At 42.0% G+C, this 26,224-nt stretch overlaps 2 protein-coding genes across 5 annotated transcripts in view; one reads left to right on the plus strand and one right to left on the minus strand.

Annotated features, from left to right (window-relative positions):
- The window catches only part of PRKDC (protein kinase, DNA-activated, catalytic subunit), a 219,433-nt gene extending 212,080 nt beyond the window's left edge, over positions 1 to 7,353 (minus strand). Inside the window, exons 1-7 of one of the 2 annotated variants that reach the window (XM_058698565.1) lie at positions 7,174 to 7,353; positions 5,641 to 5,717; positions 5,456 to 5,548; positions 3,258 to 3,332; positions 2,178 to 2,286; positions 1,506 to 1,618; positions 1,317 to 1,416 (exon numbers count right to left, since the gene is read on the minus strand). In XM_058698565.1, the coding sequence (XP_058554548.1) occupies positions 1,317 to 1,416; positions 1,506 to 1,618; positions 2,178 to 2,286; positions 3,258 to 3,332; positions 5,456 to 5,548; positions 5,641 to 5,717; positions 7,174 to 7,327 (721 nt within the window). In that variant the 5' untranslated portion in view covers positions 7,328 to 7,353. Of the gene's footprint in view, positions 1 to 1,316; positions 1,417 to 1,505; positions 1,619 to 2,177; positions 2,287 to 3,257; positions 3,333 to 5,455; positions 5,549 to 5,640; positions 5,718 to 7,173 lie in introns of those variants that run through there. The other variant, XM_058698566.1, reaches the window with a different exon arrangement.
- Positions 7,354 to 7,485: 132 nt separating this feature from the next.
- On the plus strand, positions 7,486 to 25,054 carry MCM4 (minichromosome maintenance complex component 4). Of its 3 annotated transcripts, none has more exons than XM_058698864.1 (17): positions 7,486 to 7,510; positions 8,272 to 8,355; positions 8,744 to 8,908; positions 9,239 to 9,402; positions 9,497 to 9,598; positions 9,792 to 9,887; positions 9,964 to 10,059; positions 11,044 to 11,182; positions 13,433 to 13,653; positions 15,511 to 15,631; positions 17,867 to 18,126; positions 18,570 to 18,935; positions 19,385 to 19,512; positions 20,735 to 20,942; positions 21,963 to 22,191; positions 22,693 to 22,826; positions 24,375 to 25,054. In XM_058698864.1, the coding sequence occupies exons 2-17, from the start codon at positions 8,286 to 8,288 to the stop codon at positions 24,465 to 24,467; spliced, it is 2,592 nt and encodes an 863-aa protein (XP_058554847.1). In that variant the 5' UTR covers positions 7,486 to 7,510; positions 8,272 to 8,285; the 3' UTR covers positions 24,468 to 25,054. The 3 variants fall into 3 exon arrangements, with proteins under 3 accessions (XP_058554847.1, XP_058554848.1, XP_058554849.1); XM_058698865.1 differs by lacking the exon at positions 7,486 to 7,510 and adding an exon at positions 8,044 to 8,109; XM_058698866.1 differs by lacking the exon at positions 7,486 to 7,510 and adding an exon at positions 8,069 to 8,139.
- The last annotated feature ends 1,170 nt before the right edge of the window (positions 25,055 to 26,224 follow it).

Genomic DNA, 26,224 nt, shown 5'->3' on the forward strand with positions numbered 1-26,224 from the left:
GCTCAGTTGGGTGAGAGTCCAAATTTTCGGCCCAGGTCTTGATCTTATGGTTTGTGAGATGCAGCCCCACGTCAAGCTCTGCACTGACAGCACAGAGCCTGCTTGGGATTTTCTCTCTCTCCTGTCTTGCTGCCCCTCACCCCTATGCCAGGCTCTGAATGAATGAATGAATGAACGACAGCGTGGTTTTGGCAGAAGGATACATACATAGACCAATGGAACAGACTCCACATATGTGCCCAAGGACTTTTTATGAAGGCACAAAAACAATTCAACAGTGAATATGGCAATTTCATGGACATGATAAAAGCAAAAGCAAGAAAATTAAAAACAGATAAACTGGACTTCATCAAAATAAAAAACTTTTACACATCAAAGGACACAGGGCAACCCATAAAATGGGAGAAAATACTTGCAAATCATGTATTTGGTAAGGAATTGATACATATACATAAAGAACTTCAACAATTCAACAACAAAAAGTCAAATGACCCAACTAAAAAACGGGCAGAAAACTTAAACGCACATCTCTTCAAAGAAAATATATAAATAGCCAAGAAGCACATGAAAAGCCATTCAACATTACCAGTCATAAGGGAAATGCAAATGAAAACCACAATGCTACCGCTTCACATTTTGAAGGCTATTATCAAAAACAGAAAATATCAAGTACTGGCAAAGATAAGGAGTAACTGGAACCCTTATGCATTGCTGGTGGGAATACAAAGCAGTTGCAGCTGCTGTGGAAAATCGTATGACAAAAAAATTAAACATAGAATTACAATATGATCCAGAAATTCCAAAAAAAATGAAAGCAGGGACTCCAACAGATACTGACATACCCATTTTCCGGCAGCATTAATCACAATAGTCAAAAAGTAGTGGTTTTGCGGTGGAGGTGGGGAAGAGAGGTAGCTATGGCTATGAAAAGGTAGCAGAAAGGCTCCTTATGGTGAGCCTGTTCAGTACCTTGCCTGTGGTGGTGCATACACAAATGTATACATGATAAAACTGCCTAGAATGAAATACACACATGCAAAGGTGTGCACCTAAAACTAGTGAAATGTGAATAAGGTTGGGAGATTTATCAATGTCAATATCCTGGTTGTGTTTATTTGTACTAGTTATAAAAGAGGTCATCACTAGTTATAAAAGTAGAAAGTGGGTAAGGAACAAATGGAACTTCTCTGTATTATTTCTCCAAACTGCATGTGAATCCACAGTTGGTTTAAAGGTTCCAAAAACGAAACACGCAATCCATTTTAGAATTATAGTTTTTGAACTAAGGAAGAAAATCAAGTGAAGTCAATCAATACCTTCCTCCATGGATTTGGTAAAGTTACACATGAGTGAAGACAATCCCTTCAGACACCCTGCCAGAACAGGCAGTTTGGGCTCTCTTAGTGCTGATGTCATCTAGAAGCAGAGTTTTAAAAAAAGATACCATTAAAAGAGAAAAACACAATCAAATCTATGGAATCAGAATAGCATAAAGTTTGTCATACCTGGGTCTTAAGTTCACCCAGAAAAGCCCGGAACAGGTTTTCCGAATTATTTATCATCTCACTAGGATGAACTTCCCCTAATACTCCTAGGAGCTCATATACTTTTTCTAAAACTAAAAAATAAATTTTAGATAAATGAAGACTTAAAATTACATTTACATAAATTAAACAAAAATGTATGAATAACAAAAGGAGAAGACGTTTAGTTCAAAAGTAATTTTATAATAAGACATAAAAAAAAGTTTTATGTACTAGAACCTTCCCTGATAAATTTTATGCCAAGCTACTATTATAAGTCACATTTGACACGTGTTGTGAGTTTTCTATTTTAAAGAAATTATTTCATGGAGTGCCTAGCTGGCTCAGTCAATACATGACTCTTAACCTCAGGGTCTGACTGAGGTGTGACTCTTAACCTCAGGGTCATGAGTTGAAGCCCCATATCGGGTGTGGAATCTACTTAAAGAAGAAATCATTTTGTAAAGATTAAACTTTTTTATAGGCAGAAGTCTTCACATGTTTCTGTTTGCTTTCATTTGGGTTTGTTTTCAACAAAAAGGATTCACCTGTGAAATATATAAGTGCTTTTGTTGAGAAATCCTAGTTTTTACATTGATTTTTTTAACATCAATTTGTCAAAATACTTAAAAATAACATTTAAATGCACCTCACCTGTATCCTGTATTTTTGTTTTCGATGCAAGTTCTCCATAGAATTTGCTAAATAACTCTCCAATTCCAAATTCATCCATGAGTCTCGAACTTCTTAAAGTCCGAAGTAACTAAAATGATACAAACCAGCATTGTCTAAACAGGAAAATAATGACAAAGCTTCCTGTACTGCACTGTTTCTACACAACAAAGCTCCAAAGTCACGCGCCTCTAGGGGACTTCCTTGGCCTCTCAGGACACCTATGTAGCCTGATTATTTAAGAAGAGGTGGGTGGGGGTGCCTGGGTGGCTCAGTCGGTTAAGCGTCCGACTTCAGCTCAGGTCACGATCTCGCGGTCCGTGAGTTCGAGCCCGCGTCAGGCTCTGGGCTGATGGCTCAGAGCCTGGAGCCTGCTTCAGATTCTGTGTCTCCCTCTCTCTCTGCCCCTCCCCCGTTCATGCTCTGTCTCTCTCTGTCTCAAAAATAAAGAAAACTTTAAAAAAAAAAGAAGAGGTGGGTGGTAGAACACAAGGATTACAAAGGGGAAGAGGGTGTAGACTTTATTTTACCTTCCCGAGAAACCAATACTATGGTTAGAACCATTCTCTCTGAGGCACTTAAGGGAAGGACTAATAAGACCCAAATTCGAAAACAGAGATGCAAAACAAGAGATGCATCTGAGAGAGAAACAGGTGAGAGTAAGCCCCAAGAAGCACTTAAATACAACGTATGAACCCATTTTCAAGATAAGGTTTAGGAAAGAATTCAGAACGACAAATGATGCAAATTCCAGCAACTTTTGTAACATTAAGTTTTAAGAGGCAGGGTGATGAGAGTTAACAGAGGAGCAATAAATTCCTTGCTTACTTGTCCTCTTAATTCCCCTCACAACCCAGTCCTTCCTCTACTTTCCAGAAGAGTCTGAGAGCAAAAGGCCAAGGAATTACCAGGTGATAGTTGGAAAATCTTGTCCATACATCAATGTGACCAAAGCCTAGCCTCCAACATCTCTCACCCAAACACAATTTAAAACTCCAATTTTCTGCTTTTTAAGTTATATGTATAATACAAAACACACATACCTAGAAATAATAAAATTACCTTAATGAGAAGATCCAGGGCTGGGATTCTACATTTAGCAGCTTTATCTTTTGTGTAAACACTGGTACAAGTATTCTAGGTTTTAAAGAGACATACCAAAGTCATCAATAAGATTCTATTTCTTAGAAAACCTCACAAGAGCTAAAACTACACTTCTGAGAGGAGCAATACCAACATGACATACTATAATTTAGCAATTATTTAAAATATATTAGAGTATATAAACATATAGACTAAAAATTACTGAAGAGGGCGCCTGGGTGGCTCAGTCGGTTAAGCGTCCAACTTCAGCTCAGGTCATGATCTCACAGTCTGTGAGTTCGAGCCCCGTGTCGGGTTCTGGGCTGATGGCTCAGAGCCTGGAGCCTGCTTCAGATTCTGTGTCTCCCTCTCTCTCTGCCCCTCCCCTGCTCATGCTCTGTCTCTCTCTGTCTCAAAAATAAATAGAACATTAAAAAAAACTTTTTTTAACTACTGAAGGTATTTATGCAGTATGTAATCGTAATGATGTCAACAATCACAAAAACACAAAGTAAATGAACACCTCAGCAAGATCAAAAACAAAAAAAAAGTTACACTTTCTTGCACACCTCCCATTGTACTTGTATGTCAAGCAAGCAAGCATGAAAAATTTAAAAAGGTAACTAAAGCAATCCAGAGAAGAATGGTTGGGACTCCATAGGATGACCGCTCAGTCTCACAAAACCAGCAGGCACTCTGGACAGAGGCCACCTGGCTCCAAGTTTTGGGTGAGTTTCTCAACTTCTAAGTCTCATTTGTAAGCTAGAGTGATTAAAAATACCTACCTCATAGAGTTTTGGCCAAATTAAGTAAGACAAACTGTACATTAAAGAACTTTGTAAACTATGAAGCACACTACAAATGTTGGTTATTCCTATACTGAGGTAATTTTTTTAAAACACAGTAACTCTTAAACAACACAGGCTTGGGGCACCTCAGTTGGTTGGGCATCCGACTTCAGCTCAGGTCATGATCTCGCAGTCCGTGAGTTCGAGCCCCACATCGGGCTCTGTGCTCAGAGCCTGCAGCCTGTTTCAGATTCTGTGTCTCCCTCTCTCTCTGACCCTCCCCCATTCATGCTCTGTCTCTCTCTGTGTCAAAAATAAATAAACGTAAAAAAAAAAAAAAAATTAAAAAAAAAAATAAACAACACAGGCTTGAACTGTGTAGTGTGTAGGTCCATTTATACCCAGATTTTCTTTGATATAGTACTGTAAATGTATTTTCTCTTATAATTTTTTCAGTAATATTTTTTTCTCTTTATTACTCAATTATAAGAATATAACATACAAAATCTGTGTTAATCAACTATTTATGTTTATCAGTAAAGCTTCCAGTCAACAGTACGTTAGCTAGCAGTAGTTAAGTTTTGGGGGAGTCAAAAGTCAAACACATGGATTTTCAACTGCATGCAGGAGGATGGGGGAGGGGTCAATGCCCGGAAGCCCCCAGGTTCATGGGTCAACTGTGTTAGGATTCTAAACCAGCAAGACTAGAAATCAAAAGAGAATAAAATTAAAACCTATTAAAAAAAAAAAAAGACTGATGATTATTACTTTATATATTAGACTCAACTATAATTAATAAAATAACTTCTTATACATTACCCCCAGATTGAATACTTCAAATCTTAGAATATCCAAGAACTAAAGGCAATTCAGGACCAACTAAAAACAACTTACCTTGGCACTTGTTGAAAGTGCAAACAATTCTGAGAAAGAAAATTAACAACTTAATTTATGATTACTAGCTCCATAGTAAATCACTAGGAAACCTGAAGAAGGCAGGTTGGAAGAAAATTGGAGGCAAAAGGCAAACTTTTCAGACTATGGCCAAAGGGAACACACAAACTACATGAAATATGAATCTTACCCAGAGGGAAAATTCTTTAAAATTGTTTTTTAAAGTGTTTTGAAATCTACCCACAATTCAAAAAACCAAATTTATTATGTATGACTTTTTATAAAAGACATTATTTACCTTATATGCCACAAATCAAAGTTGTTTTTGATTAGGGTCTTAGCTTATTAAATCTAAAAAGAATAACCCGCTTCATTTCTAACACAATCATGCACACTAAGTAAACTCCTCGATGAGAAAGGCAAGAATAAAATACAAATGCAAGTTTAACTTACACCATAAATTACAATCAATATTGACATGCTTTTTCTCCTTACCTTAATATCAAGAGAATAAGGTGTGATCTTCTGGCCAATTTTTTCTAAGAAAACACATAAAAATTTTAGGACTTCTTCTCTACAATCACGAAACTGTAAAAAATATAGTAAATATGGGTAAGAAGAAGAGTCACTTCAACATTTAGGAATACACACGAAAAGGAAAATAAAAATCTTCAACTTACTTCATCAATGCTAAGTGATTTCCGAACAAATACAAGCAAACCGAAATCTTTGGAAAAAACTAAGGAAGTCTGTAATGCTGGACAAAAAAAAAAAACAAGTAAGGTAAGAGAGTTGCCAAAAAGCACTCCATAAACCCACCCTAAATGGGGTGCATATTTCTCAATTCAGCCTTATAAACAATTAAACACTAACTTAAGGATGCTGTATTTAAACAAAGAAAACAGGAAATTCTAGATGATATTCCATTGAGATGACGCAGGCAGAATAATGGCTCCAAAGATACTTGAGCCCTAATCCCAATGTCACACCTGTGAATATGCTAACTTTACATGGCCAAAGGAAATTAAGGTTGCAAATGGAATTAAAGTTGCTCATCGCTGACTTTAAAGAGGGGAAATTATCCTGGATTATCCGTGGGCCCAATATTATCACATGGGCTCTTAACAGTGGAGGAGAGAGAAAGAAGAGTGTTGGAAAGAGGGGGGCAGGAGAGAAGAGAGATTTCAAGCACAGGGGTTCCTGGACCCATGGTTGCTGGCTTTGAAGATGGAAGCCATGATCCAAGAAATGTGGGTGGTTTCTACAAGCAGGGAACATCAGGAAGGAAAAAGGGACCTTAGCCCTGCAATTGCAAGAACAGAATTGTGCCAACCTGAATGAAAAAGGAAATGAAATCCACATGACCCTGCCTGATGCCTGGGTTTTAATTTGGTGAACCCATGTTAGGCTTCCAACTACAGAATTGTAAGATTAACAAACCTAAACCACTAAGCTTGTAGTATCTGTTACCGCAACAAGAGAAAACTAATACACTCCCCTATAGTCTCACGTGAAAGAACACATACTAAATATTCAGAATAAACTTGGAACGGCTTTATCAACAAGTTAACTAAAGGAAGGAAAAAGGAATTCTAACTTAGAAAAGCTGAGACTAGAAAACATTTACAGGTTAGTTTTTAAAATTTACTTTCCCGCTGATAATACACCCTTGGCAATAGATAGGTATTAGATAGCATCGCAAGTTTTCAAGCAATGATATATTTTTAAAGTGCTGAAAAGAAGCACTTACTACAAAGGAACAAAAAGTTCTCTGAGATTGCTCACAAAGATGTGACTTTTCGGTTACATTTCTGCAGTGCTTCTCAAAAGTAGGAACCTTCCTTCTGAGGTTTCAAACCTGAGGGTATGAGAAAGGTACTGGAGGGTTTAGGCGCGTTTAAGGTGAAGGAAAACACTTTCCTTTGGTTCTCTCTGCCCACTTTGCATAGTAAGGATTGCTAAACTTAAGGCATTTTCACCAACTTTACTTTTAAAACATATTTCCTAACAACAACAAAAAAGCCGCATGACAAGTCACTTTTTTTCCACAAAAATTTCCACAGAAATTCCGACAATCCAGAATCAAAAGGCTGGACTTCAAAATACCGCTAGATGCACCCACGGCGGGAGAAACGCTAAGCTGTCGGGCTCCAGCAACCCCAAACGCGCACGCGCGTCTGCGCCCCCCTCGGCTCGGCCGGGACAGTACCCACCCAGCACTGAGGGCCCGGAGCTCAGCACGCACTCCTGCCCCAGGCCCCGGATCAGCTGGTAACTGGCCATCGCGGCGCTGCAGCGGTCCCCGGCAGACAAGGACTTCTGCAGCTGCAGTAGGGAGCTCCGCACACCTAACCCGGAGTCAGCCATGATGCCCAAACCCGGCACTGCGCGTGCGCAACCTCGGCCGGGATCCCGAGATGCCACGGGGCTCGGAGGCGGGGCTCACGGGTTCGGGGCTGGGGTTTCCGGGGCAGGGGCGGGGCTCGCGGTGACTGGGCTCTTGCGGGAGACCTTGGATGGAGACTTCTCTGGAAGAAGAGCCGCTTAGATGTGAATTAAGATATTAGAAGGCCAACGAATGTGTTACACACAATACACTTAGGACACTTACATCGAAGCCTAGGGAGAAACAGGAATTCAACAATTTGGCCTCGAAATAAATGGGGCGGAATGTTGGTCACTTGGGGTCAATCAAAGGCAGGAAAAAGAAAAAACAAGCTAGAGGCTTGGGTCAAGATCGACAAAGTTGTCCCTTGATAAAGAGTGAAAAATGCATGTGTAATGTCTTTAAAAATTAAGTGCCTAACGGATACAGAAAAACATTCTTAGCCAACATTACAGTGTAGAAAAACCCCTCCGTAAACCTGGTCTGGCCGGACACCTCAGTTTTCCCGCGAAAACGCCTTCTCGTAGGGGGTCAGACCACCTAAACGGAGGGGGCGGCACCGAGCGAGGCTTGAGTCTGTTGCCGTGAGGCGCCGAGGGAGGCTGCTCAATCTCCCCTGTAGGTGCGCAGTGGCGTCTCCCGGAGGCGGGGCCATACATGAGCGCCTCTGTGATTGGTGGCGCACCGCCGAGGGCGTGGACTACAGTGCCGCTGGCGCGAAATCTAGGCCCAGCCCCCGCGGTTTCGGGACACTAGCCTCCGGGTGCGTCTGGGACCCCTGCGCGCCTCGAAGGTGGCCGCACTTCCCCAGAAGCAGCTAGAGGGCGGGGGCGGTGCGGCGAGGTGTCCAGCGCGGGTGTCTGTACTGTGGGGAAGGGGAAGGCCGGAGGCGGACGCGGCGTGAGCCTTCCTTTTCGTTGCGCAGGTACCCCGAGCACCATGTCGTCTCCGGCGTCCACCCCGAGCCGCCGCGGCAGCCGGCGCGGGCGAATCACTCCCGCGCAGACGCGTAAGTCCCTTCCCGTGGGTCGGGCTCGCCGCATTACCCTGGCTTCTCTTCTGGCCTTTTCCCGCCACCCTGGTCTGTGCGCAGGGCCCCGCGGGTTTCAGTTTCGGAGCCGTGTCTTTAAGTCTTGGCATGGAGTAAGATGTGCGGACTGCGAGCCCTTTGCCCGGTGTTCTGCCAGTTCTAGTGCGCAGGCACTTTGTTTGTGAGGCAGGCAGCGCTGGGCCTTCATTTCCACCCTTGCCAAGCTGTTTTTTATTTGTAAATATGTCCATGCCCATTTGTCTCCTTTTTGTTTGGTTTGTTGCTTGTTCCCAAAAGATTTGATGGAACTCGAGGAAGACCAAACGTGAGAATTAATGGCCATCTTTTCTGTTTTGTATGTCACAAGCTCGAAGTGAGGATGCCAGGTCATCACCGTATCAGAGACGTAGAGGCGAAGATTCTACCTCTACAGGAGAGCTGCAGCCTATGCCGACCTCGCCTGGAGCTGACCTGCAGAGCCCTGCCGCTCAGGACACGTTATTTTCCAGCCCCGCTCAGATACATTCTTCAAGTGTGTTTCTGGCGTTCTAAGCTATACTGTGGTTAATATATGATGATGCTTCTGCTGGTCAGATGTGCTGGTTTGTTAACGGGTGGTTAATGTATGTTCAGCAAGAGTACAGAGATAGTAGGTGTTAGGGTTTCGTGAGCAGAGAAAGAAAGTTTTGGTGCTTTTTTACTAGAAGGTTTAATAGTCCTGGGATCTTCATCACTTCAGGTTGCAAGGAACGTTATTTGCTATTGTGTTTAGATGACTTAGATCAACCAATAACATGCTCTAGTTTTTGATTTGATAGGCTACCAGAATTTTATTGTAGATTGTCAAACTTTGTTTTTGTAGCAATCCCCCTTGACTTTGACGTTAGTTCACCACTGACATATGGCACTCCCAGCTCTCGGGTAGAGGGAACCCCAAGGAGTGCTATTAGAGGCACGCCTGTGAGGCAGAGGCCTGACCTGGGGAGTGCTCGGAAAGGCCTGCAGGTGGATTTGCAGTCCGATGTGGTGAGTACACAGTACGGTTTTCCGATAGAGGTTTTGGGGGACATGGGATGGGTAATTCCCCATTAACATTGTTCTATCGTGTTTTTGTGTATAGCCAGCAACAGAAGATATAGTGGCGAGTGAGCAGTCTCTAGGCCAAAAGCTTGTGATTTGGGGAACAGATGTAAATGTAGCAACATGCAAAGAAAATTTTCAGGTAAGCTGTACTTTAATATGGCTTTGAAAGTGCTGGGAGAAAGAGTTTATGAACTATATCTAAGTAGCCATAACATTTGGCTGTATAAGAATACATATGCCCCAAAATAGTGATGGGCTCATAATTTTTTGCATTTTGAGTAGTTGCTTATTCCTAAATGCATCAGATTTCATGTTTTTCTCTCTACATCAAGAGGTTCCTTCAGCGTTTTATTGACCCTCTGGCTAAAGAAGAAGAAAATATTGGCATAGATATTACGGAACCTCTGTACATGCAGCGACTTGGGGAGGTAATCAAATAGTCTTATAAATTCAAATTATGTATTTTAAAACAGTTAGCAGAGCATAACTTGTCTTCTTTTCTAGATTAATGTCATTGGGGAGCCATTTTTAAATGTAAACTGTGAACACATAAAATCATTTGACAAAAATCTATACAGACAGCTCATCTGCTACCCACAGGTAAGAATTTGATTTTGACCTTGATGAACTACAGTAAACATCCAGAATATCTAGAGGATGTTTTAATAGCTGAATTTCATGGGTCTCCAAAATGAGCTTCCAGAGCACAAAAACTTAAGAAAATCATGTTTCTTCTCCTTTAAGATGAATATTTTTCTCATACTTTTACATTTCCAAAATAGGGATATGTATTATTGTTAGTGGCATGTCATAGTTTAATTGGCAATATAAGCTTTAGGTCAGATTTTCTTGAAGTATCAGCTATGTTGATTTTTTCTTTTTAACGTTTATTTATTATTGAGAGAGCACGAGCATGAGAGGGGCAGAAAGTGGGGGAGACACAGAATCCAAAGCAGGCTCCGAGCCATCAGCGCAGAGCCTGATGCAGGGCTCAACTCATAAACCGCAAGATCATGACCTGAGCCAAAGTTGAACGCTTAACCAGCTGAGCTGCCCAGGCGCCCCTGAGCTATATTGATTATGATTGTAGGTTTGGGGCAAGCTGACTTGGTTTTATATCTTGATCTTGCTACATAATAGCTGTGTGACTTTGGTCAAGTTCTCTAGCCTCTCAGAGGCTGATTTTTCACCTGTAAAATGGAAAACAAATGTTAACAAATTTGAATGCGGTAATTACGATTAATTTATTCTGGTATCGTTATGGGGAAAAAAATAAGACACAAAAGTTTAAAATCCTTTTGTTACTAATTAAAAGCCTAAGACGTGGCAGTACATTGTGAAGATTTCATATGCGTGGTCACACTTAACCCAAATGAGAATATGCAAAGGTGAGATAGCTCAGTCTCAATGTACCCAAGGTTTTGTAAAATGCATGTTGTGATTATATACAGGTGATATTTTTGGATTATGCCATGTGTTTGTTTTTATATTGCCAATACGAAATGGTCTATTTTTTGTATTTAATTTTAAGATGGAAATATAAACATACCTTTGTTTCTATGTATTTTTTTCTATGTATTATAGGAAGTTATCCCAACCTTTGACATGGCTGTCAATGAGATCTTCTTTGACCGTTACCCTGACTCAATCTTAGAACATCAGATTCAAGTAAGACCATTCAACGCACTGAAGACAAAAAATATGAGAAACCTGAATCCAGAAGGTAACGTTTTTAATAAGAAAACACATAAACAAAATCTTATTTCACTATCAAGGAACTTTAAAAGAGTTGGTGTATGTGATAGTGATGATAATGGATTATAAATTGACTATATGGCAAATTCATTTACCTTATACACCTTTGAACCCACTGTACCTTTTTTTAACTTAACTGAAATTACATAAAAAATGTTATAACTCTTGACAACTGTCTGTCTTAAGAAGAACTTGCCCAAATATAATAATTTCACAGTTACTAAGTAAGCACTTTTTTCAAAATCACTGTAGAAAACAAATGCAAAATATGATCCCTGCCTTGGAACTTAAGAAAGAAATCTAGTTTGGAAAGTAATAAAAGAAAAATGTAGAACAGGAGATCAGTGCAGGAGATGTCTCAGCTGAGGGAGGGCAGGAGTTCTAGGCCCAGGTGGAAAGAGTTCATGTTGAGAGAGAAATTTGGGTTACAGTAAGGATTTGGAAAGCAAGCATGAAGGAATTCACGATACAGCACAAAGGGGGATGTAGGCAGAAGTGAACCAGAGCTGAGCATGAATAGCAAATGCTGGCTGAAGCAGGGAGTTAATGTTTGTGTGAGGGCTGGAAAGCCTGGGTCCTGAAGAACTTGGAATTCCAATTTAATACAGATTTTTACTCCAAAGTCAATAGGGAGCCATTGATACTTTTTCAGGAGAAAGCAAGAAGGCTTTTGCACTCTTGAGAAGTTTATGGTGGGTCGGTCTGGTGTGCAAGCTATGTTGAAATTCAGTTAGGAGATGTTAACAGTAGCTCCAGTGTGGAACAGCAGGGTCCTAAGCTGGACAGTGGCCATAGGAGTGAAAATACAGGACAAATACAGTGTTTGCCATGTGTGAAAGTTGAGGTGTATAAAGTATGGAGAATGAGTAAATACCCCTGTAGGTGAACGTGCAAAAGACACAAATATCGGTAAAAGAAAATACAACGGCCAATAAGCAAGCAAGTGTTGGAATTCACTATTGATTAAAGGAATATACATACATATATGTGTGTATCATGAAATTGGTTCCTGACCTCACTGCTATGATCGGCCATTCAGTGGAGACGCAGAAGGAAGTAGGAGACTGTTTAAGAGTGCTACAGTTACGTTTCCAGAGGCAGAGCGCTGGTACATGAAGAATTCGGGGTAAGATAGAAGATTATCACAGTTTTGGAGGAAGAGGAACTGCCAGATACTCAACTAATTTCAAAAGTGTTCTAACTTCTACGTTTATTTGTGTAACTAGTTACAGAGGTTACTTGTTAAGGTAAAGGGATTGGTGGGGAGACAAGAAAGGAAGATTTGTAAGTAGGTGGAAGGGAGGACTGGGCCAAGTGCGAAAGACCTCATGAATCATCAGTAAGTACTGGAAGGCTAAAACAATCTACACGGCCAGCAGTGGCTGACTATAGGCTGAGTTCTGTTGACTACAGATAACAGTGTAACTCATTTGGAACCACCAGTGGGAATTAGTTGGGTAAAAGTTTTGCCAGGGAAGGCCCAAATTGTAGAGGAACCAGGAACAAGAGTGAAAAATATTCTGTATAAAAGCTTTCTTGTATAAACGGCAGTAAAGATTGCCTGGGTTTTATAGTGCTTATTACTGCAACGTACGGTTCTTATTAAGCTTGATGTATGCAGGCTGTTAATCTTCGACAACTTCATAAGGTAGGTGCCATCCTCACTGCCATCTGTAGATAGGCACAGAGTGGCTAAGGATATCCTCAAGGTCACACAGGTTCTCAGTCCTGATCATCTGGCTCCAGGGCCCATGCTTTTCACATAAAATGACACAGCAGGACTTCTACAGATACAGTGAGTGAGGTGGGGGGCCGTGGCACAAAGAAGGCAAAAGTGTAAACCTTCTAATCCAAAACCGGGAGGTGGAGCAGAACAAGAGGCAGACGAGCAGGGACGTGGTAGAGGCCTGTTGGAGACGGGGCCCTGGGACATAGGGCCAGAGGTCCATCAGAGTAGAGAAGAAGGAAGACAACATAGGAAGGGCATCCCAAGCCAGACCTGAGGGTACCCAGTGAAACATTTGTGCCCTGGCCACAGCACCTGTCTGTGACCCCAGCCATCCCCAGCTACCTCTGCATCTCCCAGTAGCATTCTCCTGGGCTTCACAGCATGCCCACACCTGCCCTGGCAGGCGTATAGCTCAGGGAAGACCACGTCTGGCTGGGCTGTGGACAGTGGCTGATGGACAAGCTGATCTCTCTCCCCAACCCCTTGCAGACATCGACCAGCTCATCGCCATCAGTGGCATGGTAATCAGGACATCCCAGCTGATTCCAGAGATGCAAGAAGCTTTCTTCCAGTGCCAAGTGTGCGCCCACACAACCCGGGTGGAGATTGACCGTGGTCGCATCGCTGAGCCCTCCGTCTGTGAGCGTTGCCACACCACCCACAGCATGGCACTGATCCATAATCGCTCTGTGTTCTCCGACAAGCAGATGGTGTGTGCTTGGGGCCCTGGGAGGCCCCTTTGGCATGTTTGTTCTACATCTCTGGATCCTCAAAAAGCCAAATTTAACACGTCCGTTAGTAAGGCTCTAAAACCTGGCTTCCTAAATGGAATCCAGCTATTTCATTCCTTCTTTGACACTAGATTTTGTTACAGGGTTTTGGGCTGGGTACTTGAAACTTAAGCCTTCAGCTTTGGGATGGCAGTGTTCCAAGATCAGTAAAAACCGGGCTCGTGGCTGGCTCGGTCAGTAGAGCATGTGACTCTTGATCTCAGTGTTGTAAGTTTGAGCCCCACGTTGGGTGTACAGGTTACTTAAAAAATCTTTCTTAAAAGATTGGTAAACATTATTTGGTTTGATTTTGTCATTTTTCGGCTGTGCCAGTGGTACAGAATGAATTGACAGGTTTTCTAAAGTTTTTCTCACAGATTTTATTATAAAGGAAGTTTGGCCTTTTGCCTCTTTAATCCTAGACATTTTAAGGTGAAGTTATTAAGATGACTTAGAAATAAGTAGGAAAAGGCAAAATAATTTATTTGCTACCATTATGATTGTGTAAAGGCACACACAGGGTCAAGGACTGTTTTTTTTTTGTTGTTGTTACACTATTTAGACAACTTTTAAAAATTTAAGTAGAGAATGTGTTCAAAATACTACAAAAGGTAATTTCCTGTATGGGGAGTCAGTGAGAAAAATATTAGCAAATGTGAAAAAGTGTTCAACTTTTTAATAACCAAAGAATTGAAAGTTAAGATAGAAATGTTTAATGTTGGTGAATATTGGTAAATCTTTATCTAATATAAGCAAATATACCTCAACTCAATGCCAGCGTGGTGCTGAGTTGGAGATAAAAATTTGGCAACACTGCTCCCTAGGTGCTTTAGAGTAGTATTGTTAGAATGCTTTAAAGATTCCCAAACTGACTTGAAATAAAACCTTTAATGTCTTAGAGTAGCCTCTAAACTATGTGGCCCCACATCACCACAACACACTTTTTGTACCCACAGACCTCAATGACAGCGTCTCAACCATTTCCTTATACAACCATTTCCTTCCTCAGCCAAGCATAAGTTTGCCTCAGGATCTTTGCAGTGAATGTTCTTACCATTCAGAACATGTGGCTTCCCCTCTAACATCCTTACACCTCTGCCTAGAGGTTGCTTGATCTGAGAAAGGCCTTCCCTAGCCTTGCTTTACAAAAAGCATCTCTTCACCCCCACCACCTGTGCTCCTTACTCTGTATTTTCTTCTGTCTGTTGGATTTGTCACTGTCAGATGTTACGTACTCGTGTGTTTGTGTATTGTCTGTCCTCCACTCTGAGGGAGGGAACTTCACTCACTGCAGTCTCCAGTACCTTGAACCAGGGTCCAGCACATGGCAGGTACTCAGCCAATACCTCTTAGATGAGTAACTAGGCAAGTATTTGTGACTAGGAGAGATGCACAGAAGTGCTTAACCATGAATCTGAAAATGTACTTCTCCACCTAGGAAATCTATTAGAAGTAATTTCTCAAAACATAACTAGAAATATAGGCAGACATTTAAACCAAGAAATATCGACTACAACCTTGAAATGGCCAAAAAAAAAAAAAAAAATGGTGACAAGTCACCAGACACTTCCCCCAATTAGGGTAATGTGTAAATAAACAATATCCTTCCAAAAATGTGATCGTGTCACATGAAAAGCTTTTAAGAAAATGTTAGCTATCTGGAGATAAAAGCAAAGAATGGTGTTTTAAAAACAAACACGGTAAACATCAAAAGTAGTTATCTCTGAGTAAGACTGGCAGTTTTGTGCAAATTGTGCTTGTCATTTGTTGAGATTTCGGTTTCCACTGCTCTTTCAGATCAAACTTCAAGAGTCTCCTGAAGATATGCCTGCAGGGCAGACGCCTCACACTGTCATCCTTTTTGCTCACAATGATCTTGTTGACAAGGTTCAGCCTGGAGACAGAGTGAACGTTACAGGTAAGAACGTAAATTGTATTAATGAGAGAAGTCTTGTTTTTTTTTGTTTTTGTTTTTTTGACACTTTTTAGTCCTCTGGCTTGGTCCTGCCTGCAGGAGTCATTCGAGTCTTGAGGAAATGAGTCATGCTTTAATCACCTTTCTACCTAGCAGGATAGAACCTTTCCAGTCATTGTCCTTGCAGTTGCTTGCTTTTGACGTCTCTGTGTTCCAGAGCTGTGAGTGTATTTTGACTTGATGGTGTTGGTGTCTTGAGAAAATGGCTCAGACAAGGCTGGTGTTGCTAAGATTGAAATCATACGAGCAGCTCCAGGAAGCGGCACTCACCAACTCTGGAATTTTAAGTAATTTGCTACTTATTTCCCAAATGCACAGCCAAGGGTTAACACTCACCTGTCATAGAGAAGAATGGGTCAGAGTACTTTGCTTCCACGCACAAGTCACGTGGTATTTTTGGAGGGAGTGGACTCTGAGACTTGCAGATCACTGTAGCTGAGGTTCTAATTTGTGGCACAGGGCTCCTCCCCTCTTCTGGCCACGAGAGTGCTGTGTCACTGCGCCACGCACACATGCCAGTTTTTCTCTGCTTCCGAGCAGCATGAGCGCCTGGTTTCTCAAAGGGGGTGTGTTTGGACAGCAAGCACAGTTCTTCATTGAGGGCAGTGAGGGGACTAAGTCCAGGGAGTGGCCGTGGCTCCCAGGGCAGCCTCTTGGTTGTGTTCAGTGAGTTAGGACTTCTCATCCCGTGTCTCCCGGTATGAAGCCCAGCATTGTCCCTGGCAACCTGTTAACAATGTGGACGACTAGTTCTGCCCCTACTGCTTTGAAATCTTTGGTAAAGTATTTAGTCTGCTATTTTAATTTCCTCAACCGCCAAGTGGAATTAATGTGATGATACAGGTGAACGTATTGGGGGGGGGGGGGGGGTTCTGTGGAAAGCACCATATGAATGTAAAGTAAGTATTGTTTGTGCTGTTCTAAGGCAGTCAATCCCTGCAAGCACCAGTAGAGATAACTAGACCACTTTAAATCATCATCCATCCCTAATCCGGCTTGCCTGAAGAAGGGTGTGTAGTCTCAGAATACTGCATTTAAATTGGTTTTTACGTCTTGAAAACGAATCATGTGACCTGCTAATAAACAGAAGGACCAGCAATCTATGGAGGCTTGTCGTGAAGGCTGTTAGTAGAGGGCACAGATGCTTGCTCCTCAAGCAGCAGGAAAGTGGATTGTCCCGGAGTCCAAGCCTTCTAGCTTGAAAGTCAAGAAACATAAACAGACCTATCAGGTTGGGAAACACTTCTTTTTTTTTTTTTTTATACGTTTATTTATTTTTGATAGAGACAGAGCACAAGTGAGGGAGGGGCAGAGAGAGGGAGTCCCAGAATCCGAAGCAGGCTCCAGGCTCTGAGCTGTCAGCACAGAGCCTGACACGGGGCTCAAACTCACAAACCATGAGATCATGACCTGAGCTGTAGTTGGATCCTTAACCAACTGAGCCACCCAGGCACCCTGGGAAACACTTCTTAAAGAGCAAATGAGTTGGTATGTTTGAAGCGCTGATTGTTCATTTACCTCTCATGTTCTTAAATTATATTTAAGAAGCACACTGGGGCATGGCCATTCACCTAGAAACACTTATTTTTCCTTTATCATATCTTCACCTTTGACTCCGTAGGCTGTCATGTCTAAGTAATTTTTGAGGAATTTGTAAAAGAGCTTTTAGGATTTCCTTTCTTTCCAAATTTTTGGTACAGGATTTTAGGACTTTGTTCTAAATAATAGTACTTTGTCAAATAATTATTAAGCAGATTCAGTACACTAAGCTTAAGAGAAATGAAAATAACTATTTCAGAATACTATTTACAGAACACAGCCATCAGCCAGCATTGTGTTAAAAGCAAAATAATTTCATTTAATCTCAGGATGATTGTATGCAGTGGTTATACTCAGATAGGTGCTCAAGGTCATAGAGCTAACAGTCACAGATGAACACATTTTTGGGTCTGCTTTTTTCAAAAACCTGTGTTCTTCCCAACTTGCCTTGCCCCCTTCAGTGGGGAGCTTTGTAGCAAAGGCCTGAGCCCTTGATTCTAGGAGGGCCGCGAAGGCAGTGTGCGTGGAGGCTCACTTCCCCTGCCAGCCGTCAGATCTCTGCAGTGCTCCCTGTTGTCCACGCTGGTTTATGAGCCATTGAGGAGAAGATAAAAGCAGGTGTCTTGGTTGTGTCCTCAGGCATCTATCGAGCTGTTCCTATTCGAGTCAACTCACGTGTGAGTAATGTGAAGTCTGTCTACAAAACCCACATTGATGTCATTCACTATCGGAAAACTGATGCAAAACGTCTACATGGCCTTGATGAAGAAGCAGAGCAGAAACTGTTTTCAGAGAAGCGTGTGGAGTTGCTTAAGGAACTTTCCAGAAAACCAGACATTTATGAGAGACTTGCTTCAGCCTTGGCTCCAAGCATTTATGAACACGAAGATATAAAGAAGGTAACAATGGATTTTTAACTTTGATCAGGATTTGTAGTTCTTTGAGATCAAAAGGTATAAACATCCCCCCTGCCCCCCAGCCCATAAAGGATAAGAGTTGTTGCCTGTTCCACAGAGCAGGTGCTCGCAGTCTGATTTAGTTATTGGTCGACAAGAATCACAGCATCATTGTCCATTTCCTCATATCTATGTTGAACTTGGATGTTTCTCAACATAACCAGATGGGGTCAGAATAGGGATTTGCATGGCCACTATTCTGGCACAGTGGTGTGTGCTTCTATACGAATTGGTTAGTGATCATTTAAAGCACCGTTGTGTCGTTTCCACCTTCCTTTAATTTCTTAATTGTAATTTTTGTATTCACAGAGTAAGAAAATCCCACTAACGCTTATACTGGATCTCAGTTACTATGTAGTAAGTGAATGTTTAACATGTTTGTTTAGGGAATCTTGCTTCAGCTCTTTGGTGGAACAAGAAAGGATTTTAGTCACACAGGCAGAGGCAAATTTCGTGCTGAGATCAACATCCTGCTGTGTGGTGACCCTGGTACCAGCAAGTCTCAGCTGCTGCAGTATGTGTACAATCTGGTCCCCAGGGGCCAGTACACGTCTGGGAAAGGCTCCAGTGCAGTTGGCCTCACCGCATACGTGATGAAAGACCCTGAGACAAGGCAGCTTGTCTTGCAGACTGGTGCCCTTGTCCTGAGTGACAATGGTATCTGCTGTATTGATGAGTTTGACAAGATGAACGAAAGTACGAGATCAGTACTACACGAAGTCATGGAACAGCAGACTCTTTCCATTGCAAAGGTGAGGCCCGTTCTGCATGCTTAATGTGGGTACACTTAGAAATCTAGAACTTTGGGAAACTCGTGAATACTTTCCAGTACTTTTCCTGCTAGGTGTCAGCTAAATGCTTTTGAAAAAGTACTTTCCGCAAGATCATCTTTTGTTTGCTGTACTGGCTCACTAATGTGTGGAATTCGTAGAACTTGAGTTTGTCCAAAATGTCCTGCAAGGGGTTTAGTTTGTGACAAAAATGCAGTTACGGCTTGCATTTATCTAAAACTCTGTTCTTGGTGTGAGTCTGAGGATGGGATTGTCCCAGGTGGATCTGCTGACGTCACCCTTACAAGGTGCTATTGCATGGCTGTTGGTGACAGTGGATACATGGCAGAGGGCGTGCCAGCGGAAGATCGCTCACAGCGATCCTGCCAGCGTTAGGGTGAAGCTTCTAACTGCACTGTTTTCTCTGACAGGCTGGGATTATTTGCCAGCTCAATGCACGCACGTCTATCCTGGCAGCAGCAAATCCTATTGAGTCTCAATGGAATCCTAAAAAAACTACCATTGAAAATATCCAGCTGCCTCACACATTATTATCAAGGTATGAGAACATAAAAGAGATGTCCTTACTTTCCTCATTTGTAGAATTTTCAGGGTGAGATAAAATAATAGAGGCGCCTGGGTGGCTCACTCGGTGAAGCGTCCAACTCTTGATTTCAGTTCAGGTCATGATCCCAGGGTCATGGGATTGAGCCCCGCATTGGGCTCTGCACTGAGCATGGAGCCTGCTTAGGATTCTCTTTCCTGTCCCTCTGCCCCTCTCCCCACCTTTGTGTATACTCTCTCTCTAAATAAATAACAGTAATAATAGTAATAGTAATAATAATAATAATAGCATTCAGCAGCTACTAGTATCAAATTCTTCATTCTAATGCAAAGTTTTCTAATATGGTTGGTCAGGGTTTTCGTGGCAAGGACTGTGCTTCTCTACTCAGCTGTGAGTGGCATCTTAACATTGAAACTGTTGGGACATTTCACCTTGACGTCACTCAAGATACCTGTCCATCAGTCACTGCTCATCTCAGTCTTGAAGCCACTATAGAATATTAAGTACAGGGAATGGTGCTTCACATGACAGATAAGGTTCTGAAAAATTAAATTTGTGAAAGTGGAGTTCTGTGGTCCATGCTTTTTCTCAACCCCATTACTACAAGTATTGATGTATTTCATAAATGGATTTTGAGATTTTAATTACTCAATTTTTTTTTTTTTTAAGTTTGTTTATTTATTTGGGGGAAGGGTACAAGAGGAGAGAAAATCCCAAGCAAGCCCTGTACTGTCAGTGCAGAGCCCGATGTGGGGCTTGAACCCACAAATTGTGAGATTATGACCTCAGCCAAAATCAGGAGTCGGACCTTTAACCAACTGAGCCACCCAGGTGCCCCTAGACTTTTTTTTCTAACCAAAGTTGTTTTGTTCTGTTTGTTTTGCATTTTCCTTTTAATCTTCCAGTCTTCCAAATTACCATAACATTTCCCTTGGAGGAATCGTACTTCTTTGACTCGGCTATTTGGTGACAAGCCTTTTCCTGGGCAGAGCTAAGGGCCAGAAGAACAGGCACCTGCTGGGGCCAGAACAGGGAGAAGGGGTTGAACTGAAGGCTCACCGGACCACGGGACAGCAGACCCTTAATTGTCCCTTGGCAACCCTGACTACATGCGCACACGCTCTGCGTGTCTACGTGGCTCAGGAGCAAATTTAAATTTGTGGGTACGTTGGTGTCCCGAGCAGGAAAACAGGTTTTTTTCACAATATTTTCTCAGGTTTGATTTGATCTTCCTCATGCTGGACCCTCAGGACGAAGCATACGACAGGCGTCTGGCTCACCATCTTGTGTCTCTGTACTACCAGAGTGAGGAACAAGTGGAAGAGGAGTTCATGGACATGGCAGTGCTGAAGGACTACATCGCTTACGCCCACGGCGCGGTCGTGCCTCGGCTGAGCCAGGAAGCCAGCCAGGCTCTCATCGAGGTAACGCAGGTCCCTGTTAAAACCCTGAAAATGTGTCTGTTGAGCTGGTAGCCGGTTGCATCAATGGAATTGGCTGGTCATCCCCTTTAAAACAGTAATTTAGCTAATGACATACTATTTTCTATAACTCATTTTTTCTCCTGTGTTGCAAAATTAACTTTTCTAAAGGTAAAAGGGGGGAAAGGATTCATTTGTATATGTTGTAAAACCTTTCTGTAATTAAATATTTGTGAGCACATTGAATTTAAGACCAGAATACCTGATTTGAAGTACAAGAGATGCTGCTTACTAACTTTGTAACTCTGGAGAAGTCATCTAATTTCTCTGAGCTTCCATTTGCTTGTTTCTAAAACATAAAATGAATTGCAAGTATCTGATGTTCACTTTTCGGTGTCCTTTCACATGTATACAATGCATAATGATAGATAAGTTATTTATGATATTAGGAAGGTTCCTCGTGCTTTGATGGGCTGTATATCCTGAACCCCCGAAAAATGCTTCAATGAAAGTTATAAGCGATGCATAATTTTCCATTTGTATCATATACTTGAGGGTTGCTCAAAAAGAAATAAAATTATGTCATAAAAATGTGAGTTTAATACAACTCACCTTTGTAACATTATCCCAGTAGTCTGCCCGCCTTGCTCATCAAACGAACCCTCAGCAGGGGTGTAAATCAGACAAGGTGCCTTGAGCATCTTTTTCAGACAGGCACCCTGATTAGTCCTCTGCTGTAATTGTGGCCTGCGCTTTACCCCCAGTACACTGTGTCCCCTGAGTGCCAACCCTTAGGCACCCCACTGCCCGCTCCCATTCTTCACTCTTCACAGCTACATCAGATACCACCTTTTTGCTGAGCTAGCTTCAAGGGCCATGGCTAGATCTGACTTTAATTCCCCTCGGTGCTGCACCTGGCAGCTGGTAGTTTATTTAACAGAATATTAACTGTTCAAAGTTCAACCACGAAAGTAATTTTATTGTTAAAAGGAGTTTTGGGGTTTTTTTTCCTGTCTACACTAGGCTTATGTAGACATGAGAAAGATTGGCAGCAGCCGAGGAATGGTTTCCGCATACCCTCGACAGCTGGAATCATTAATTCGGTTAGCAGAAGCCCATGCTAAAGTACGATTTTCAAACAAAGTTGAAGCAATTGATGTTGAAGAAGCAAAGCGCCTCCATCGGGAAGCTCTAAAGCAGTCTGCCACCGACCCCCGGACGGGCATTGTGGACATCTCCATTCTAACTACAGGTCTGTGTGCACTGAGCATACACGTAATTAGTATTTCACATTTGAGCTAACAAATTGCTCGAAGCAGCAGGGGTTCTTAACCTTTTTCAGATCAGGGCCTCTTTGAGAATGTATTAGAAATTGTGAGAAAAATATACGCTAACTCCTGAGAAAAAAATGCACTAGCACATGTGCATGCACACAGTGTTGTATCTAATTTCACAGGGATTCTGTTCTGTAGGCACCTGTGTTAGCCCGTTTTAAAGAAGTAATTCGTTTCTTAATGAGCACTGCTTGCCTTTCAGATTATATGGACTGTGTTTTAGTGGAAACTAGCGGCTACTCACTTATAGAAAATTGGAAACAACAGAGAATTCAGAACTCACAATGTTGAATATATTTTGGCATTCACCCAGCTGTCCCCTAACCTTTTTGTGGCAATACTACTAAAATACTTATGGAAATTTGAAATATTTCACTTCCCTGTAGCAGAAATATTTTCATTAATTTCTTTTAAATCAGGAATGAGTGCCACCTCTCGTAAACGGAAAGAAGAATTAGCTGAAGCATTGAAAAGACTTATTTTGTCTAAGGGCAAAACACCAGCTCTAAAATATCAGCAACTTTTTGAAGATATCCGTGGACAATCTGACATAGTAAGTGTTTAATTTTTTGCTTATAGAGTTTTTTTTTTTTTCTTTAATACTGCTTTTAGGGTTTTTTTTAACTTTTTTTCTTAAATGTAGATATGATATTTTAAAAAGTAAAATCATCCATAAACCCATCAAGAAATAATCATAAAATTTATGCCTATTCCATCGTTTACTTAACCAGTTGTCGGACATTTAGGATGTTTGCAGTGTTTTGCTATTGTACATAGTGTTAACAGCCTTGCATCTTAATTTAATGATGAAATGCTCAGGTTCCCTGATGTAAGTAAAGTTGAGTTGTCCAGTGAAAAGAACTCCAGGGTCCAAGTCCAGCCCTTTGCCTGCTTTCATCATGCTTCTTCACTTGTGTATCTTCGGCTACATTGGCACCACAGGGGCAGAGTTGAGTAATTTCTACATTATATGGGCAGATGTCAAGCCTGTGTATTGCCATCTGGCCCTCTACGGGAAATAGTTGCCCATCCTGAGTTAGAACCTAAGGAATGTAGGGGCACCTGGGTGGCTCAGTTGGTTAAGCATCGGACTCTTGGTTTTGGCTCAGGTCATGATCTCATGGTTCGTGGAGCCTGCTTGGGATTCTCTCCCTCTCTCTCTGCCCCTTCCCTGCTCGCTCTGTCTCTCAAAAAGTAAAATTTTTTTAAAAATTTAAAAAAAAGAAAAAAGAACCTAAGGAATGTATACAGCCATCAGAAAGGAAAGAGACTAGTAATTCTTCAACATTGAAATCATTGTAGGGGTTCCTGGTGGCTCAATCAGATAAGCGTCCGACTTTGATTCAGGTCATGATCTCAGGGCTCAAGAGTTCAAGCCCCGCGTCAAGCTTTATGCTGACAGTTTAGAGCCTGGAGCCTGCTTTGGATTCTGTGTCTCCCTCTCTGCCCCTCCCCCACTCAATCTCTCCCTCTCTCTCAAAAATAAACATTTAAGGGGCACCTGGGTGGCTCAGTCGGTTGAGCGTCCGACTTCGGCTCAGGTCATGATCTCATGGCTTGTGAGTTCGAGCACCACATCGGGCTCTGTGCTGACAGCTCAGAGCCTGGAGCCTGCTTCGGATTCTGTGTCTCCCTCTCTCTCTGCTCCTTTTTCTTTTTGTTTTTTTTTTTCTTTTTGTTTTTTTTATTAAATTTTTTTTTTTAACGTTTATTTATTTTTGAGACAGAGACAGAGCATGAACGGGGGAGGGGCAGAGAGAGAGGGAGGCACAGAATCGGAAGAAGGCTCCAGGCTCTGAGCCATCAGCCCAGAGCCCGACGCGGGGCTCGAACTCACGGACCGCAAGATCATGACCTGAGCTGAAGTCGGACACTTAACCGACTGAGCCACCCAGGCGCCCCCCCTCTCTCTCTGCTCCTAACCCACTCGCATTCTGTCTTTGTCTCCCTCAAAAATAAACATTAAAAATAAATAAATAAATAAATAAATAAATAAATGAATGAATGAATAAAAGACATTAAAAAAAATTGAAATCATTGTATCTCTACAGGTAAGGAGTACTTGACATGTAAAATAATTGTTTTCATCTCTTCCCCAAAGGCGATTACCAAAGATATGTTTGAAGAAGCCCTGCGTGCCTTGGCTGATGACGACTTCTTGACAGTAACTGGCAAAACCGTCCGCTTGCTCTGAAGCTCTCCGGGACAGCGCTGTTTGTGGCTTGTCTGCACTTGGTCGTTGCACTTGCTTGCATATGTGTACAGCATAGGGGCCAGTCAGCTGCCACTGCTGCCGTCAGTGGAAATAGATTCCTTAAAGTCATCTTTTTGGCTCCATAAAAATTTTCTAACCTGGATTCAGTTTTCATAGTGAAGTGTGTGTTTTCGCTTAACATTATAAGTAAAATTTCTGTGCCAATTGACAAACGTACAGTAAAAGTTATTGTAAGTGCCATTATTATAGCACCAGGATTTTTAATCTGTATTTATGTATATCACAGGATGTCAGTGCTGGATTTCCTAAGGGAATCAGGGAATATGCTTGAGGTTTTTGCAATATGAGATAAAACTTAGCCAGGGCATATCATTCAGTGTAAGGTAATGAAGGACCAGAGCCTTTCTCCCTGTTAAAACTCTCAAGTGTCATTCCTTCCAGAGGCTTGTTCTCATGGCTCCCATAAGACAAAAAAAAATAAGATGGTTGGAAATGGTTAGGTTCTAGGTTAATTTCTACTTTATCCTAATCTGTAAACTTTTTCCTAAATAAATGATTAAGTAATACTGGGTTACCTGGTATAATTTTTCATCAAGAAAAAAAGCTTTAATAAACACTCTATTCATGGAAATTCATGATAGTGCTTTAGAAGTCATAAAAGAAATCCCTATGATATAAGTTCTGTTGTATTTAAAGTTGATTTCAATCCTCACAGGCATTCTTACAAAACCACCATAAGCTGAAGTCTTATATGGAAATAGGATTATAATAAATAATCCATGAAAAACCTAAATTGTTGTATGAGTAGGCCTTCTTTTTATAATGTAGGATCAACATTCACTAATACAGAATGCAAAGAAAATGATAGGTCCAAATGAATGGTTAAATAGCATTAAAATGTTAACCTTGGAATGATATTTAGAGGCCTTTTTTTTTTTTTTTTTTTTTTTTGCAGGGTCTACAAATAATCTTATTGAAACTAAACAACACAACAGGCTTCTTAGAGTGGGGGCCACCCTTCTCAAGCCATTTCCCACACTCTTAAAAGCACAGAGCTTGCACAGTTAGGGATTTAAAAAAATCATTTAGAAGTAGAAACAGACTCTGCCCCAACATCATGGACTAGACTATTTACAAACTTTCACCTCTTAAGTATTCTTTTATGGTTGATCTCTCCCTTCTGTCCCTACCCAGGGGCTCCAGTACCTTCCCTTGACCGATCTTGAAGGGATGGGTATACTTAGGGAAAGGGGTGGTGGGCTCCTTACAGCTATTGGCACCAGCCCTTGGGGGGAGGGGGGACGGGGATCTGGTGGAAAGACTTCGTTGCAGTGGGGAGGAATCAGCCCAACCCTGGGTGGAGGGAGAATTCTACACCAGTCCCATCTTCTGCAAACAGCTGGCCAACTGCCCATCCATCTGGGAGTGGGAACATGAGCAGGTAGGCAGGAAGAATCAGGCTTGCCCTGCCCCCCAACCTCTGTCCAACACAGGAGTCGTCAAGGTAGCAAACACAGCGGTAAGGGAAATGAGGGCAAGAAGTTCCCACTTGAATACAATTCCCACAGCCCAGGGGCTGGAGGAAGGCAGATCTTGCTTGTAAAGTGCAGTAGCCCCTAGCAGGGCTGGGCCCTGGGCCAGCCTGGAAGAAAGCAGACCAGGCAAGGGTGCAGGAATGAGGCGTCACTGACCGGCATATGCCCTGCCGTGCTCCTTGTAGGGATTGCTGGGGAAGG

The sequence above is a fragment of the Neofelis nebulosa genome, chromosome 14 (assembly GCF_028018385.1).
Source record: "Neofelis nebulosa isolate mNeoNeb1 chromosome 14, mNeoNeb1.pri, whole genome shotgun sequence".
In the NCBI taxonomy this organism is placed as follows: Eukaryota; Metazoa; Chordata; class Mammalia; order Carnivora; family Felidae; genus Neofelis; species Neofelis nebulosa.

What these genes read in the sequence shown, in the direction of transcription:
- MCM4 (XM_058698864.1), top strand. Translation starts at nt 8,286, where the DNA reads ATGTCGTCTCCGGCGTCCACCCCGAGCCGCCGCGGCAGCCGGCGCGGG. An exon ending in AATCACTCCCGCGCAGACGC is followed by an intron (nt 8,356 to 8,743) that starts GTAAGTCCCTTC and finishes GTATGTCACAAG; the next exon opens with CTCGAAGTGAGGATGCCAGG. An exon ending in AGACTCTTTCCATTGCAAAG is followed by an intron (nt 18,936 to 19,384) that starts GTGAGGCCCGTT and finishes TTTCTCTGACAG; the next exon opens with GCTGGGATTATTTGCCAGCT.